Here is a 19,808-nt window from a genome sequence, read left to right on the forward strand (position 1 = left end):
AATTTTTATAATCTGAAATTATTCTGTAATATTAAAGCAAATATTAGTGGTTACCAACATGTAGGTTCTTAATATGATACTATAAATAGTTCAAATCTACATGTCCCTAAGTTCAGGCTATCAAAGTCTCTAAGCTGCTACAAATCATCCTATTTCAAACTGTTGTTCTTGTAACTGCCATCTAGGCCTACTTCTGAAGAAGCCTCTGAAAGAGGCGAAATATCAAGTATTATTATGTATGTGTTTTATGTGTTCTTTGACTCGTCTGCAACCTTTCATCAGGTGAGTTAGCTGTGTCCTCACCATCCTATATATTTATATAAGCTGCTACAAAGTAATTGGTTTTTAAATATGGTTTAACGGTCATTCAGCGAGCCTAAAAACACGTCCGGAATCTTTTCCAGCAGAAAATCAAGTCTTGCTTGTTGTAAACCCCCTGATATTCTTTGAAGAGGTTTTTATAACATTGTAAAAGGAACCATCATTTCGTACAGTTGTCTTAGCCTATTACCTGATCGAGTTTAACAGTCAAATAAATTATTTTCATTTTATATAATTAAGGTTGAGGTTTCTTTAAGACATCATCGGCTTTAGCAATTAATTTACCCATCTAAATAGACCTCTGGACTGTGTGTGAAACAAATCAATATAATCCATGTAAGAACTGTTAGAGTACACCAACCGGCTGTACTAATATTATAGTACGAATCAACGAAATGCGAGCACTCATTTATAGTTTACGACTTGAGATCACAAGTCCGTGGTCACATTGACTCTCCTTAGAAGTTAAAAAGTTCACCAGCTAAAATAACAAATCCACAATAAACCAACTAAGGGTGAAGTTCCTAAGGTATCTAATATTGATTTTAGACAAATCGATGTTCCAATGATGAAACTACTACAAGCATATCCCAAATACATCGTCCAATACAAGCATCTAAACATATGACATTTCAAAGCTCTCTTTGAAACAAACATTTTAGCGTAATCTGAATTCGACTATATCTATTCAAATTTGACACAAATTAATAGTAGTCAAATCGTTATCGCACCAAAATTATCTATTAGAAAAATCTTTAATTTAATGAACATATGATTTTTTTATTTTATTTTTCATTGAGAGAATCAAACTGAAGAAACTCTGGCTTTGTTACATCTTGTATTCAACACACACTATTTTCACGTCAATTCTTGGAGGGGGATAAATATTTTCATTATTAAAAGACCAAGAGTTAGTCCAGTTAGTCTTAAATCAATGGTGAAAACCTTACAAGATTCGCCCTGTATAGTACAAACAATAGGTTCAAAGTAGGGAACTATAGAGACTTTACAAACACAAATGACAGCAGTACCTGAGGAGCACAGAGTATGTTCATGGTGTACTCTATCTCCTGGAGGAGATCAGTGTTGTCCAGAAGACCTTTCAGCATCACCTGGCCAATCAGATCGTGTCTGGAGAAACGGTCGAAGTCGTACACAGAGAACTGGAGGTAACGCGTCCTCAGCTCCTCGTACGTGACACTGGACAAGGACAGAAGATACTCGTTAGAATGAGGACAGCTAATGACATAGACATAAGTCATATTGTTCCGCGTTTAAGCATCTACGCAATCTGGTCAAAATACGTTACGCGCCCACAACTCTATCTTTTCCAATTACACTTCTATATATTGAAACATTTTATCGGTAACTAGCAGTTACCGTCGCGCTTTGCTGCACTTAACAAATATTATTTTAAATAGTAATTTTTTCAGTACGATAAATAATACAAATGTCTACCAAAAACAGAAATAGAATATTTGTTGTACCTGATTGTCAGATCATAAACAAAGTTTTTTTTTTTTCATTAGGTGTATAAATATATAACTTTTTAGGCGTAAGCAACCCTTTTATGTTTACATATTTAAAAGTGGAGAATTTAAACGTTGTTGAGTTCCCAGGTGTGCTGCGATTGAAGCTTAATATAATTAGACTTTCTTTTCTACATTCTGTGGAAACAGCGTGGCACTATTTCAAATAATGACTTTTACAGAATGTTGTGATTATTAACCTACAAAACAGTTGGTGAAAGTGTACATCTGCTTTTATATTATATTTATTTATAAACATTGTAGTTCCAAACATCTGGACAAACATCTACAAGGCTGGAGTTTACCTCTTCCAGTCTTATGTAATATAATGTATTTAAGACCAATTCTATATCATCAGTTAAACTGAGTGTCATGTTAAACTAAGTATGTTACGTTAGTTAGTAAGTTCCGGGGGTAAAAGTTAAGTATTTTTAAACATTATAATACAAAAAATTCTCTAGCTTGAATAGTCATATCAATATTCAATTTTCAAGTTTTTGTTTAACACCCAGTATTCTACCAACTTCCATGAACAACTATCTAATACCACCTCATTGAATGTAACGCATTGTTCTAAACTTATTAAATGATAACCAAATACGCTGTTGTATTTGCAGAACACATCTGCGGTACAAGTTAAACTGTAGTTTATAACAATGGAGAAGCAGCATTGAATTATTAGACTGTAACATCAGCTACAATATCGTTACAGTCTGACGTACTTCAATGAGAAGATGAAATTCAATATTCTCAAGTCACGGAGATATTGCGAAAATTGAATAGACTCGTATTATCATATGCCAAACCGAGCATTTCGAATATAATATTGTCCGCTACAGTGTTTTGTACAATGGAAACTAATATTTCATTGCGACTTGTGTAGTATTTTTTATAAACTGTTTAAAATGTAATATACGTAGTGCTTAAAATTTAATGAGCTTTAGAAATGACCGATTGGTGAATACCTTAAGTCACTGAAATGCACAAATTTTATCACTTTTAATATTAATGTATAAATGTAGGATTAGTGAAATTAGCATAAAGCATTTGTTATTCATAAGTGGTATTTTTTCAGTTGAGCTTGGCAAATGTTGTTTATTTTTAGACTTTTAAGGGTTATTAAATTGTTTTTGGTTTTTTCGCTACCGGAATTTTTGTCGTTTTTAAAGGGAACGGTCCAAACCCTGGTCTTGTTACTATCTAACGTCGACCTTTTTGTTAGACAGGATCATTAATTCATAGCCCAATGACAAATGACATCTGGGTCTGGACACGATCTCACTTGGATTCGAACCATCGACCTTCAGATTTTAAGGCGGCCAATAACCACTCGGCTACCCAAACAATTATTCTATTCACTGACTACATAACCAGTTTTTCCAACCATAACATTGTTTGTTGAAAATCAAAGATACGTTATTTAAATAGCACAAATTATTCATTTATTAAAATGAGATGTATGTCCACGTGTCTTCCAACCACGCTGAAAACGCTGGACCAAATAAGCTAAATTTTAACCCAAACATGATCTTTCTACAGAATTCTTACAACCCTGAACCTTTTAAACGTTGACAAGAATTTCTATCTAAATTAAAATAGAAACAAGCTTAATATCTGAGAAAAAAGCAGATTTGGAAGCGATTTCCAAAATGTGTACCTAAATATAAAAGTCTCATTGAAGACCGGGTTGAGGTTTTTCCTGTGGACTTTGGTCTGGAATTTCTTCTTGCGGTCAGGTAGCAGGTAGACTTTGACATACGGATCGCTGCTTCCAGTGACATCCTTGACAGGGAGATCTCGGGCTTCTAGAACCTGCGACACATAAATGTTTCAGGTGGCAAATTGTGAAATAAAAGAACCAATCACACTTTTATAAACTGCAAAATACAACATCACAAGTTAATAGTGTACAAATTTGTCTTTATTATTGTTTATATTTTTTTGTAAATCTCATCATGTAATAGAAGCTTTCAGTGCCAGATTTGGAAATGATTTTTGAAGAAAATCTCTCGGACTCGTTATCTATACATTTTTCAAGGATATATATTGAAATGTCGGTACAGTAGAAGAATCTCCCCTACTTCTTCTTAATGCAAATAACTATTAGAGACAAATTGTAATCTTTACGCCATCCTCTACATTAGAACAATAATTTCCCTTCACAGCAAGAAACTGATCAATTTTACGTTCATCTCTTTTTATAATACTAATTTTTCTCTTTTGTTTGTGAACAATCACGAATGTGGTTAAGAAACTACAGTAATTAATTAAGTTTTTAGCTAATTAACCTTTTTTAAGAACTTCTTATAAGCTATTGTTTTAAAATTAAAAACCTCTTAAAGATATGTTTGAAAGATATAAGTATACAAAGATTTTGGTATATTTTGTCTAAGGTTTAGGGATGTAACGTTCTAAACACCTTCAAAATATCCATTTTCCAACCTTTAAAATGTAAGTAAGTGTAAATACAGTTTATTTCATAATACCCTTTTAATTACATTATTTAAACATGTTTCTCCAATGTAAACAATGAGATGATTGACAGACAAAATAATAAAATAGCAACATCAAATCAACATCCTACTTAACATTTTTTGTCAACAATGTGAAATTTTCGTGAATTGTATTTGATTTGTCTCCGACATCGGTTAGTTTCGGTCATGTCAAATATTTTATATCAAATTTTCAAAATACGTAGAAATTGTTTAATTTCAAGTAATATATACTTAAAAATACATACTATCTCCTTTCGTCAACTCCTTCATTATAATCAATTTCCAATTACCTTAACAATCAGTGCGTCCATTTCCGAGTCGAATTTCAGTGCGAAGTGCAGCTTACCACAATACTCCATTTCTACATTGTCGGAATCTTCAGAACCTTGGCGCATCATCTCCTTTGAGTACAACTCTGGCTGCGAACAAAGAAAATGCATCTGTTCAAGTCGCATTAGCACATCTTGTTTACAATTGAAACAGTCTTTGTGAAATCTTGATTACTTGAGTACAACACAAGTTCTTTGTTTGAGCTAGATTTGAAACCTAGCATTACAATGAGATGGGGTACAAACGGAATAGAGTTCCTCAGAACTGATTATTGGACGTTCTGAAATTGTGCTGATTTTAAAGTATTCCAATGTGTTCAAGGGTTGGATTTGAAGTACAGTAATGATTTGAATTTGGTAAATAAATTGCCTTATTGGCGAACATTTTTTTAATTTTCTACTTGGACGGGTAGCCTTTGTATATATTCCTTACAATTGTATCTTTTTGGAAGTTTTGTCACGATTATCAAACAACATAATGAGGAATAGTTTTGGATTAAATACATTTTTCTTATAGAATTCAAAATTTATGTAGATCAATGATACTTTATAAAGCTTTCCCGGCCCTAAAATTGGGCTATAAAATACAATAATTATGACTTTAATAGGAATTTATTATCACAGATGGTGGAGATAATAATTAATTGCATCCTCAATTTACGAGGAATATTGTACAGCTATTTATGGAATGATTTCCCGGTATCCAATATTAAATGCAGGTGCTTAAAAATTTACACAACAAATTACAGTTTCCAGTTATACATGGAATTATAACCCAGTGATTCAATATAACAAACTTTGGTTAGGGGCCATATTCTAGTCCACCAGGATAATAAGCACCAATATATTTGTTTATTTGTTTTCTCATAGCAGCACATGATTTTTTGACATTTAATAGTACCAGTTCTTTCCCTCCAAATGTCTCCCTCCATTCCTACAATTCATTTCAGTTTGAGTTGAGTTTGCAGTTTACCAGAATAAAGAACACGCTCTATTGTGAAAGAAGCTTTTATCTTCATGAAAATAGAAAAAAACTAAACGTAAGTACACTTTTCATAACTTTTTTAATGGCCAAACTGTTATATTCTTTAAAATGAGCATCTAAATAGCATTACAACAGTGTTTGTTTTATTACTTTGAAGAAGTCTGGTTCATGTACCAGCTAATAGTTTTTAGAACTTTACTGTCGGGGTAATAAGCACCCATTATAAAATCACCTATCTTCAAGAAAGAAAGATTAAAAACTTTACTATTAGTTGACCAATGTATATATTTATTGTATTCAATTGATTTAAATGCAGTAGGCCCTATTCTTTTCCTACATTTTTTTATTTTTTATTATTAATGTCTGTCTTTTCTCCCCAGGCAATGCCGAGAAAATATGTGAAAAAACCTCCCGGAGAAGGTGGAAGGTGCAATTACAAGAACAGCAGTAATATGACCTTAGCTTTTCAAGCAATGATGGAGAGCAAACTTGGAATTCGACAAGCTGCAGAAGTCTATGGAGTGGATTATCACTCTCTTCTGCGTAGAGTTAACGACGCTTGCCCTTTAACAGCGGATCCAGGAAAATTTACATTGCTCAGAGAACAGGAAGAATCGGACCTTGCAGAAGGTATCGCCCTACTTGCCGAATCGGGATGGGGTTTAAGGAGAAATGAGTGCACTATGGTAGGGGAGTACCTGGCTAGTAAAGGAAGAGGAACTTGTGGCAATCCTGGCCCTGATTGGCTGTCAGGGTTTTTAGCAAGACATCCTAATATTGTCTCAGCAAATGCCTGTACAAAGGATGAAATGTTTGACAATGGAAGTTGGTGAAAAATGGTATGAGTGTTTGGAACAGACATTTAAAAAGTATGACATCAAACAACCTGATCAGGTATTTAACTGTGACGAGTCTGGCTTTTCTACTGATCCATCTACAGGCTTTGCACTAGCAAGGAAAGGCTCTAGAGTTGTCACTGACATAGGGGAATTCTGGTCGCGGACAAATATCTGTCCTTGCATGTTGTTCGGCAGCCGGCAAGGTGTGGCCTCCCTTTGTGATATACAAAGCTAAAAAAATGAATTCAACATGGACCGAAGGTGGTCACCCAGGTGCCACATACACAGTCACTAAATGATGGATGGAGACTGATGCATTCACATCATGGTTCATCAAAGCTTTTATACCGAAGGTGAAGGACATCAAGGGGAACATAGTACTAATATTTGATGGCCACAACTCCCACATTTCGATTGCAGTAATTGAGGCTGCAATAAAGAACAATATTATATTGTTGCGCCTCCCCTCACATTCATCCCTAGTTCTCCAACCTTAAGATGTAGCTGTTTTTGGTCCTTTGAAAAAAACATGGAAAAAATATTGCAAGATTGGCTAAACAGATTTTCCAAAATCACCAAACCCCAATTTTCAGGGCTTTTAAACAAGTGTTGGATTCAGGGATTTAAGGGGTGTAATACGATCAGTGGTTTTAAGGCCAGCGGGATTTGGCCACTTAGTAAAGATGTCCTCAGGAATGCTGAGTTCAAAAGAAATGACAATTTTCCTCACGAAGTTGTTAAAACTTCATGTGTACCAAACCAACAACAGTGTTCAGAGGGGTCAATTCTCAATGACAAGGCAGGTCCCTCTTGTTCAGGAGTTTCTAGACCCTCTAAGGTTTTGGGTGTAATATCCAACAGCTCAGCTCAGCTGTTACCGGTATATGTTTGAATAACACATCCACCCAAGAAGAAAATGAAGTGGTGTCACCTGTAGGCCTACACAATTCCTTTGAAAATGAAAAATGTAATTCCAAAACAACACCATTATCTATTCAGGATGCTTTACTCAACTTTTTTAAATCTCAAACACCAGAGGCTGAAAATCTTAAACGCAAAAACTGTCGTGTTCAACTGTATTTGAATATGGAGAAGGCATTACTGACAGTGATCTTTTAGAACGTTTGCGAGAAAAAGAAGCAGCAGCAAAGAAAAAACCTAAGAAAGTCAAGGGAAGTGGGCCTAAGTCAAAGTAAACGGCAAAAAGACTGAAGAAAGTGACTGTGAGCAAAGTGTATATGAGTCGAATTTACTGGTAAACCTTTGTGGAGTGTATGCTACAGATGATGATGGTGTATGTGTAGAATGTAAGAAATGCTGTCAGTGGTTTCATTTTGAATGTGTTTTAATATCATGTGTGATTTAAAAGGTTTCAAAATAAGAGTAGAGTAAAATTTACTCTACTCTTATTTTCCAACTGTATTATCAAATCGTAGGCCTAGGGCTGGTATAAGCCTGACACCAAATGAATATAGTTACTCTTATAAATTTCGTATCATAAGAGATAACTGTTGTATAGAGATACCAGTTTGTCATAAGGGATTCATGTCAATTTACGGTATAACAAATAGAAGAACGCAAACTATAAAAAAAATCACTTGCAATGAGAGGCATGGCCCCTATTGATGGTAGGGGAAAACACAAAAATAGACCTCACAAGTTAAATCAAGACACAATGAACTTAATCAGTGAACACATACGGTCTTTCAAGGCCAGGAATGCTCATTACAGCCTTCATGACACGAAGAAAAAGTATTTATCAGAAGAACTAAATATAAAAAAATGCATACCATGTATTTAGATCTTTACCCACAAAATGAAGTGTCTTATGAAAGTTATAGGCAAGTTTTTGTTACAAAATTCAATCTGAGTTTCGGGTATCCTCGTACAGATACCTGCAGTGCGTGAGATGAGTATTTAGAAAAACGTAAAGAAATTGAAGTTAAAAAAGAGTTCGTCCAAGATGATAAAAATGCTTTACTGCATTTGGAGGGTGAAGAAAAGAATCTGAAACTACAAAACTTTGAACACAAAACATTGGCAGAACAATTCTATACAAAAAAAGATGTTGTAGAAAGGCATGCAGATCAAGACCAGAGAAAATGTGTATTGCTATGGATAAAAAAAATACTATGTAATTACTGTGTAAAATGTATCAGTAGGCCTAGGTGACGTTGTTCTATTGCTAGTGGGTATAGGCCATGTTGTGGAAAAATGATCATAGTCAGATGACTATGATCGTTATTGCATTGGAAGGTATGTATTTGTTTGGTTTTTTTTTACATACTATAAATAAGAAAATGATTTTAACAAATAGTACAATAGGTACATAAATGTACTCACTAGCATATTATGTGTCATGAACTTAAATAAAAAGTAGTTTTAGACTCTTTAACACTAAATAAAACCTTAAAATCGCGTTTCTGGAAAATTTTGTTTTTGTGACTATGATCGTTTTTCCCGTGCGCCCTTCAAATATCTAGTTACAAAAATGTATTGTACCTTTTGTGGAAAACTGTGGACTTTTTTTTCTTCCATATTATAATTCTTTATTTAGTACTGAACAGTAATATTGGATAAAAATACTGTTGAGCAAGGAAAATGCCTAGATACAGGTGAGCTTAGCAACAGTGCAGCATCTGAAGGTATGTCTAGACTTTGTCATATTGATGGATCTTTTACTCAAGAAGTTTCTGATGATGAAATAGAAGTAAACAAAACTGGATTTGCGTTAAACAGCAGCTATAACAATGCAATTTAAATAGTTTAAAATGCGAATTCATACATTTTAGTTGATGCTAAACAACTCAGTGGTCTTGTAGGCCTATTTCATTGTCCTAGTTGTTTTACTGAAAACACATCATTGATGGAAACAAGAAGTATCAGAGGTTTTGCTCACACTTTCCATATCTCATGTAATGTTTGTGATTATAATTCAACATTTGACACATCAACCAGATTGGTAAAGCGCCTCCGTTCGACATAAATCGAAGAATGGTTCATACATTCAATGCTGTGGGCAAAGGCCTAAGAGGCATGGAAACCTTTTCCATGCATATGAATACCAAATCAATGTAGACCAAACCCTATAGAGCCCATAAAAATGCTTTACTTGACACAGCTATAAAAAATGTTGAGCATAATCTTGAGCTAACCGTTGCGAGGTTCGTGAGGCAAATAGTCCCTCTCCAGATCCTGAAATAGGCCCTAGTCCACTTATAGATCTGACAGTGAGCTTTGATGGCAGTTGGCATAAACGGGGGGTTACAAGCAAATGTGGTATCGGTTGCTGCATAGACATGACAACGGGCCTCGTCATAGACTTCGAAGTATTGTAAGTACTGTAGGAGCTGGGACATTATGAAAAAATAAAACTAAAAGCTAAACCTATTGACCTAGAAATTTGGATGCAGAAACATCCAAGCTGTGAACAGAATTACCATGGATCATTCCCTATGATGGAGGTTGTAGCTGCGGAGGATGTGGCAACCAGCTCCGGTGAATATACATCAAATATTGCTCAGAACTTTGACAAAGTGAGACTGCGTATTTCACAAAAAATAAATTGTGACAAATACAAGCAGTATAAAAAGAAAAGGAAACTGGCTGTCATGAGAGAGGAGCATAGAAGGAGAGAGGAGCATAGAAGGATAGAAAGAGAAGGAACAGCACATGCCACAGGAGAGTTTTGATTGTAATTTTTTTTATTCTCTTTTCTTTTTTTGGTAGCCTACTACTACCCTGTTCCTGTTTCAGCTGTAAAAAACAATCGATGGTCCCATCGGTACAATATAATGTCCTGAGAAATACTCGAATTGTCTCGGGATTGATTGAAAGAAATTGCAAACTGAGCTATTGAAAGTATTGATGGCGGCCAACCGGATCTTTCTCAAGCTACAACCATTTGAATTCGTAAAATTAGACACAAAAAAGCCCTTGTTATTTTCTGAAATTTTAATAATTTGTTTATAACCAAAGCTTTAAATTTCTCTTTCTAATTGGTTGGATGATTTTTGTTTTTTAATACCTTGATTTAGCATGAAATTCATTTTCAAATCAAAGTCACTAAATGAGTTGACTTCTTGTAAACTTCAGCTATTGAAAGATTATGAAATCATTGTGTTAAATCTTGCCTATCAAATAAGTGATTTTCTCTAAATAATTGTAATATTAAAATCACCTTTAAAGTAACACAAGTTTTTTTTTTAAGTTTACAACTTATGTTAAAATAGGAAAGACATCTCAATAGTCAGCTTCATCATTCAAAAATAAGTGTGGCTGGATTAGTACAGATTTAATAACTGAACAACAAAACATTGTGGAGTTGACTAAAGAAGCTAATATTACAGGTAATATGGAGCTCTTAAATCACTGTAAGAAATTGAATAAAAATTACAAAAATAAGCTATTAAGGGAAAAAATCTTATTATGATGAAAAAATAAACAGACAATGTATCGAAAAAACTTGGGAAAATAATCAATAGGGAAACAGGTAAAAATTCAGACAGTCTAAAGAAAATTATTTCTAAAGTAAAACATGAAAATTCTGTAGTAAGCAATAAATAAAATAGAAAAATAAAAATATAACATAAAGTAGAACATGAAAATTCTGTAGTATGATTCTGTAGATGATGACAAACTGACAATAGGCTATGCTATATTTTTTGTGATCGTCACAAAATAACTTATTGTTAGTCATATCCTGTGGAGATAAGCGTATGGTTCAGTTCTCATCGCCCAGCGTGGGAGCGGAAATGCCGAGATTCCTAGAAAGCGGCGGTTAAACCGAGCTGCTCTCAAAGCAAGGTCGGTTAGAACAAACTGTATTATTTTACGATCAAAGGCGGATAATCCGATTATCGGTTAATACGAGGTCGGTTAAGAGGGGGTCTACTGTTTAGTGGAAACAAGTGGTAACTACAAATCACACCTGATTGATGCCTATTTTTATTTAGTATAGAGATTCTCATCCATCTGCCTGTATTGGCTGGTAGCTTGTGCATTTTAAGACAAAAAACTGTTGGCTAGTCGGATTTTTTCATCCAACATCGACATATATGGTTGGAGCTCATGTTTAAAAATTAGACCGTAAATACCGGTTCCCATGACTGTGAAACCAGCTATGGCCAGAAGGGAAAGGGCTACTTGCCTTATCTCTCGATGATTGGAGATAGAGGTACTGTATTAGTTACCGTATCCTAGGCTACCAGAAATCTATGATAATAATTTTGAGCATTATAGGACATTATAGAACTAATTAAAGTTTAGTTTAAATAGAAAATAGTGGTTAGTTTATACTCAGTACATTTGTATAGGTTTGATTATTTTTATAGACATGGTTACCTTTCCTAAACCATGCAAACCTACTATCACTGAACTTTGATTGCGATTATCCGCTAACGAAATTTTCCATGTTTTCAGAATGAAAATTTGATATAACTACAGAACCAGAAATTCTAAGATAAATTTTTTTTCATAAGTATTTATCCCTTTTATTTGACACCAAAAACATTAAAATTGAAAAAGTAGTTTTTTTCAATATCAAATTGAAAAAAAAGAAACAAAATATAAAAATAACTGTATTTTAATTTTCTTATCACAATGCAAAAATTAAAAAGTTTGTTGTACCTTTTTTCATGTTAAGCATGTCAAAACTGTTAAATTGTAACAAAAACGTATGTCATAAAAAGTAGGTAATAATAATTTATTTATCTTTTTACAATATCTTTACATTTTTGCCTGATCAATTTTATTTGACTAAACAACGAAACCAAATGAAATGTGTTTCGGAACTTACAAACTAATAACATATTGCAAACAATAATAAATGTACTGTATAAGTTAACCAAGTATCAACTATTAATTTTAAACGCTAAATCAATTCAACACGTGTTTCGATTCCAGCAAACAATATATCGCTGAACAGATGGCAAGCATATACTTATCAAATGCAATTATTGGGTCATCGTAGCATGTATATTCGCTGTGTAATATCAGCGAGAATACTTGGATCCTAATTAATTATTATCTCGATAATTTGTTATACTAGCAATTAATAAATATAATGTTTGAAACTATCTCTAATTAGATATTGGTTGTTATGATACACTTGACCATACACATATCCAATTATATTCGGGATAGATAATATTTCAGTTCAGAATTATAATCAAACACTCTTTAAAACAAAAATCACTGTAGATATTTTCAATGTTTATTAATTTTGAACTAGTTTATTAGATGAAAAATGCACATACAGAGTTACAAAATTATTAGAATTTTTTGGATGCTTTGATTTAATTGTTCATCCTTGATTTTATACTGATTAGTAAGACATGTCTTTATATTTAACAAAATCTAACAACTACCAAAACAATCTGGGAATTATTTGCTACTAAAAAACAAGTCTTGGGCTTTTGGACATTTCTCTAAACAACACTATTATAACCCAGCTTTAAAGAAAATTAATCAATACATCTGTTTCTTTAGTGATTATCTTTAGATAAGACATATTATAAGTACACTGATTTTTTTAATTTTCAAAATATTACTAATGGTATCTTTCAAAGAGTTTCTTCTTCCCTCACTAAGACTCGCCAATAAAATTCTTACTTACAAATCAAAGGTTGGATTATTAAATTAAAGTTAAAATAGACTTAAAAAATTTTATCAAGAAACGATGTACAGAAAAACTTTAAAATGAAATAGAAAAGTTGATTTATAGATATGTCATTAAATAAACCACGGTAAAACAATGAACAAAATGGACGGGATATAAGAACATTAAAAAAAAGAAATTATTTAAGAGGACTGTCTTAGATTACTTGATACTACATTATTGTTCAAAATGAATAGTTTAAATTATTTAGCTAATAAAACTCATGTTCTTTTCATTACATTTATTTAGAAACCAATAATCCAGCTGATCAATATAATTATTAAAGTATACAAATACTTGTTCCAATGCATACTAAATCTGCATTAAACCCACTATAAACACTATAATAAAAACTATCTAACATTTCTCCCAGGGGGGTTTCTCAGGTCATCAGCTTCACCAGTTTGGTTACAGGTCTCCTCCAGACTCCGGTGGCTGTACGAACGTCTACTACTCTAACTTGGCCATCTCGCCCAGGGTGTACCGCCTCCACCTTGCCCTTAGCCCAATGTCCTCTGGCTTGGTTTTCATCAGTTATAAGGACCAAGTTACCGACTTGCAGATTTACTTGTGTTGTGTGCCACTTGGAGCGTTTGTTCAGTAAAGGCACATATTCTTTCAGCCAACGTTTCCAGAATTTGTCTGCCATGTCCTGTGCGATCTTCCATTGTCTATGCAGGTGCTTCTCCGTTATAATGACAGCTGGTGTGACTCTGTCTGATCCTCCCTGGAGAAAGGGGTTTGGTGTCAAAGGGAGCTCATCATTAGGGTCGTCTGATACAGGAAATAAGGGCCTGTTGTTGATTATGTATTCTACTTCACATAATAGAGTAGTCAACGTTTCTTCTTTAGGAGCTTGGGTGTTTAAAATCACTCTTAAACATTTCTTCACAGATTGTATAAGACGTTCGTGCGCACCACCCATGTGAGGGCTCGCTGGCGGAAGAAAAGTCCACTTCATCATCTTTCCCACGCAGAACGTTTCAATTTGTTCGTTATCAAAAGACTCAAGTCCTTTTCTTAATTCCTTCTCTGCGCCCTTAAAGTTGGTACCATTGTCTGAGATCAATTCCGAAGGACAACCCCGTCTTGCTGCGAATCTCCTGATTGCAAGAATTGCCGAGTCTGTATTGAGAGAATTTGCAATCTCCAAGTGTACTGCTCGCACTGACAGACATGTGAACAACACTCCATATCGCTTTTCTCTTCTGCGACCTATAGTGACTTCCAGAGGCCCAAAATAATCAACAGCCACACAGGTGAATGGACGTCCATAAGGTTCCAATCTGTTTGCCGGAAGAGGAGCCATCTCAGGATTTTTAGGTGTGTTTCTGCGCAGCTGACACTTCTTACAATTTGCCCAACAGCTCTTAATTGCTCGCTTCAACCGGATTACCCAAAATCGTTGTCTCAAATTATTTGCCACAGTTTCTTGACCTTGATGAGCTGCCTGTTCATGTTCATGTTGGATAAATAGGACTGTAAGTCGATGTTTAGGATCTAAAATTATGGGATTTTTCAAGTCTTGACTGATTTGGTTCCCATATTCAGTCCTTCCTCTCATTTTCAATAAGTTCCCTGTCAAAATAGGGCTTAGCTTATAAAGTCGACTTTCTCGAGGAACTGGCTTGTTCTCCTCAAGATTCTTCATTTCTTTGGGAAAAGATTCTAATTGTGCAAGTCTGAAGCAGATTTCTTCAGCACGTTGAAGCTCTTCAACACCAAGACGCACATCCGTATTTCTCTCAGATTTACATCTTGTATTGGAAATGAAGCGTTGCATCCATGCTACTGCTCTTATGAGCCTGGAGTATTTTGAAAATCTCTCCATATCGATAATATTTAACTTGTAATCAGGTAAAATTGCTAAGGCTACTTCATTGCAGTCTTCTTTTCTCGAAATGCTTTCAATTTTTGGCCATTCTTTTTCTTTTTTAAGTAAGAAGGCTGGACCTTGAAGCCAACGGCAATCGTTCGTTAATGGAGTTGATGATTCCCGTGTAGCTTCATCAGCTACATTTTCTGTCGTAGGTAACCACCTCCATTGATTTTTGTCTGAGTTGTTCAGTATTTTATCAACACGATTAGCAACGTAGGCTGACTTTTGTTTTTGAGTTGCTTGAATCCAGCACCACACAATTCTTGAGTCCGTCCAAAAGTATGTTTGGTCTATTTCCATTTTGTGAAACTGATAGATCAAAGATGCAATTTGACTGCCTAATACAGCTGCTTGCAGTTCAAGTCTAGGGATGGTGGACGACTTTAGAGGAGCAACACGTGATCTTGCTAGTACAAATGTAGCCTCAACTTGATCTCATTTTCCCACTCTGAAATAGGCCACTGAACAAAATCCTTTTTCACTCGCATCACAAAATATATGCAGCTGCAAGGAGCAATTTAAAGTTAGGTTGTAGCACCGTTGTATTTTCAAGTTTTCTGACTTCTTTACATCTTTCATCCAGTTTTCCCACAACTTCTCTAATTCAACTGGTATTACTTCATCCCATTGAATGTTTAACTTCCACATGTTTTGTACAAGGATTTTTCCTTTCATCGTAATCGGAGTAATGAATCCCAATGGATCGTAAATAGACATCACAGCCTGCAGATATTAATAGGGCTGAAATCATTTCCTTTGCTTTTCCGGACAAGGACTTCTGTAGTCTCTGAAGATTCTCTAGGTCCGTGTAATCATTCAATTCAGTCGAACGATTGTACTCAGCTATCCAAGCGGGCCATTGGTCAAGATCTCCGCTGAAGCTTGGAAGAGCAGATAAAACTCTAGCAGGCATCTTATCTCTAACCAATTTGTCTTTGTTAGTTAAACATCCATTATTTACTACTGCATTTCTATTTGATTCAAACTGATTGTCATTTGGATAACTTTGAGATTTAGGTTGCATATCTTGAGGGGAACACAAAACATCTCGAAGAATATGCTTCCTATCTTTTCCATTTAGCTCCAGTGTTACAGTCTTTGCATCTCGAGGACCAGCACAATGTTCTTCTCGAGGCCAAAAACTAGACTGAAACTCCTGTCGCTGTATGAAATCTTCCTTCCTCAAAGTCTTCATCTCATTCATGCCACAAGGCTCCAAACCAAATTTCTGATCAGATTTGTCAGTTTCCTTCACCTGCATCCACTGTTCGACAGCTTCCTTAGTTGATATTGGCTCTTGTAGAAGTGAATCGAGCGTCCGTCGTGATGACTTACTGCTACCTCTAGACGATCCCTTGCTAAGAAGTGAAAGACGACCTTCAAGTAACCTTTTCTTGACTTCTATTTCCTTCAACTTGGCTTCTTCTTGCACTTGAGCCAGTCTTTTGTCAGCCTCAGCCTTAGCCTTCTCAGCTAAAGCATTTGCTTGTGCACAAGAGATTATTACAGCTGTCTCCTCTTCCTGTATCTTTATAAGCTCATCAACAACTTCTGTAACAATCCTATTTCTACTTTGACTAAAACTAGTTTTGTGAGATTTTGCTGTGTTAGGAACTGACTTACCACTTGATTTATCTTCACCATCTTGTTGTCTTACAAGTGACATTTTGGCTTTGGACCTTGTAACAATTCCTTTATTTGACATTTAGTTGATTCCTAAGGGTTTTCGGCACCAATGTTCAAAATGAATAGTTTAAATTATTTAGCTAATAAAACTCATGTTCTTTTCATTACAGACAGTGTCATTAGTCTGTGCGCGCGGATCTGACGCTACTAGCCATTCTATAAAACTTGGGCTCACTCACTCCATTATGGTCTCACTCACACCAATAGTCGTCTATAAAATTTCTAGCTGGAATAATCGAATTTCTAATTGAATCACATGATTGAAAAAAGTAAATATTTATATTCTTTTCTAAATATTATTATAGCAGAGTGTGTTTAACGGAAAGATTAGTTTAGTTTAACTGTGTTTTTGTTTAATACTGTGTTTTAACGTATTCGGCATACATAGAATTATGTGTGACAGAGTGAAAAGTAAGTTGAAGGGTAGGACGCTGAACGGACAGAGTCGGGAAATAGTAAGCAATGTTTACCAGTTTATGAAAAAAGAGGCTGACGATAAAGCTGTAAGCATTCCCTTGGCAAAAGCTCGCGCCCGAACAGCAGTGGCAATCGGGGTCTCGGAGCGAGTCATAACGAAGATTAATGGCGAACTTAAAGCACTACTAATACATGATGACGATGATAGCAACAAAAGTTTTTGTACTCCTAGTAAGTTAAAAGAAAGCAGAAAAAGGCCCGTCACTGGAGTGGATGATTTTGATAAGGCTTTGATAAGACGCTTGGTGTATGAGTTCCACATTCAACATAAAATACTACCAACAGTTTCTTTACTACACGAGGAACTAAAAAAACAGATAGATTTCAAAGGATCAAAATCAAGCCTTAGGAGAATTCTGAAGGAGCTTGGATTCAGATGGAGGAAAACGCAGAACAACCGAAAAATGCTGATTGAGACAAACGAAATCCGGGAAAAGAGAATTTCTTATTTGAGAGCAGTCAAACGTTTCAGAAATGAGGGTCGTACTATTATTTTCATGGACGAATCATATATTTTAACAAGCCATGTTTCAAGTCTATCGTGGTCTGACAACTCAACCAAGGGAATGCGTGTACCCATTTCTAAAGGACAACGCCTAATAATGATTCATGCAGGAAGTGAAGCTGGTTTTGTCCCTAACGCATTGACGATGTGGAAGGCATCGAGCACCACGGGTGATTATCACGACAATGTCAGGAAGGAAACCATGATCAAGTGGATGAAAGAGAAACTTCTGCCGAACATACCACCGAAGTCCGTGATAGTTGTAGATAACGCACCTTATCACAATGCGCAATTAGACAAAGCACCCACATCAAATAGTAGGAAACAAGAAATGAAGGACTGGCTAACCAAACATGGAATACAATATTCAAACGAAATGCTGGTTCCCGAGTTGTATAAGCTTGTACTGCTGAACAAACCAAGATTCATTCGATATGAAATTGATGAACTACTCACGGGTACTGACCATGTTATTCTTCGTCTCCCCCCCTACCACCCAGATCTAAACCCAATAGAACTTATTTGGGCTGAAGTAAAAGGTTACGTAGCTAGCAGTAACGTAAATTGTAGCTTCGAGAGCATCCGTTCATTGGCACAGGAAAAATTTGATATCATTGGTGCAACAGAGTGGAAAAACAAGTGCGACCATGTAAAAACTATTGAAAATAATTATGCTTCAGCTGAGCCGCGGATCGACGACCTCGTGGAATCAATGGTCATATCAGTAGGAAACAGCGACAGCAGTGACGAAGAAGACGATGATATGAGTGACATTGAAGACCTCGTTTAAAATATATACAGGCCTTACCTTGTAAATAGTTAATAAACTAAAATTTGTTAATCAACTTTTATCATTCAACTATTTAGGCCTACATTTGCTTTTACTGGTGTTTTATATTTATTTTCAGTTTGATATTATATGCTTATGATAATACAGCCACGGTTAGATAAAAATCAGTCATTAGCTTAAAGAAGTCTTTTAGTAGTCGTCAATTTTACAAGATTTGTCAAAGTGGTTTATATTTTTGAAATCTGAACAAAAAATAATCCTTCAGTTAAATTTGGATATGGGTAAATGAATTAATAAAGCATCCAGTTAATAAGATGATTATAGACTTTAATTAAGTATACAAACATATTTATACTAAGACCTTGTGAAAATAACCAAACAACAAAGGTTATAAATTTAGCAACAATCAGTAAATTAGGAAAGTCCACTCATTTTACAACCGTTCTCGTCAACGAGTAACCCATAAGCGATAGAACTCCACATTTCAACGAGACAGTAGGCCTATGAATGGTCGTGGTTAATAAATAAATCGTTCTCGTGTTCTTATTTTCTCCTCTAATCCAAGATCCCGATCTTCTTATCACTTTACTTCAGCAAATGAGCGATCAGCATGAAGTGATCCAACTCACATATTCTCATTCTTTCACATTTCTCATATTTCAGTATTTTGACGTCAAATACTAATTTAGGCCCTTAGGTCATACCTTTTTGTGGTGTAGTTTAGAACTGACGTGAAATCTTTGTCTTTTTCAGCAATTTTATGGGTATTTTGTTTGTTTTCACACGTTTTCCCTCGGTGGGAGCAGTCACATTCTTCTAATCCCTAAGAAGGATAGTCACCTTTATTAACTTGGCCTTCCAATTGCGACTTGAGGTTCCGATTTTTTGTTTAAATTATGTTGTTGTTATGCTATGTTATTATGTTCATCTTGTAACATAATTAGAAGGATTCTCAAATTGTACACCTAATAATGATAATGAAAGGTACAAAATTAGAAAAAATGTGTGTGTATATTAAATTAAGAAAAAAAACGAAACGTGAAAAAGGTTAAGAATATCACAAACAAAACATTGAACTGTTTACAAGTAAAAAGGTAAACAAACAAATAAACACTGACAGCGATTTTATGTGACAGCAAAACTGACTAATGTTTTTAGAAAAGAGCCCCCTCACCTCCCCGCATCCACACGACAGCTGTTACAACTACGAGCACAGACTAATGGTACCATCAGTACATTTATTTAGAAACCAATAATCCAGCTGATCAATATAATTATTAAAGTATACAAATAATTGTTCCAATGCATACTAAAT

At 34.9% G+C, this 19,808-nt stretch overlaps 1 protein-coding gene across 2 annotated transcripts in view; it reads right to left on the bottom strand.

Annotated features, from left to right (window-relative positions):
- LOC128986535 (synaptotagmin-10-like) overlaps window positions 1-19,808 on the bottom strand; it is a 93,337-nt gene that overhangs the window by 18,782 nt on the left and 54,747 nt on the right. For both annotated transcript variants that reach the window (XM_054406948.1, XM_054406947.1), the window contains exons 4-6: window positions 4,636-4,764; window positions 3,508-3,662; window positions 1,353-1,521 (exon numbers count right to left, since the gene is read on the bottom strand). In XM_054406948.1, coding sequence (XP_054262923.1) covers window positions 1,353-1,521; window positions 3,508-3,662; window positions 4,636-4,764 — 453 coding nt within the window. The remainder of the gene's footprint in view (window positions 1-1,352; window positions 1,522-3,507; window positions 3,663-4,635; window positions 4,765-19,808) is intronic.

The sequence above is a fragment of the Macrosteles quadrilineatus genome, unplaced genomic scaffold, assembly GCF_028750875.1.
Source record: "Macrosteles quadrilineatus isolate MER2022 unplaced genomic scaffold, UCM_ALF_1.0 Scaffold_2__2_contigs__length_208266976, whole genome shotgun sequence".
In the NCBI taxonomy this organism is placed as follows: Eukaryota; Metazoa; Arthropoda; class Insecta; order Hemiptera; family Cicadellidae; genus Macrosteles; species Macrosteles quadrilineatus.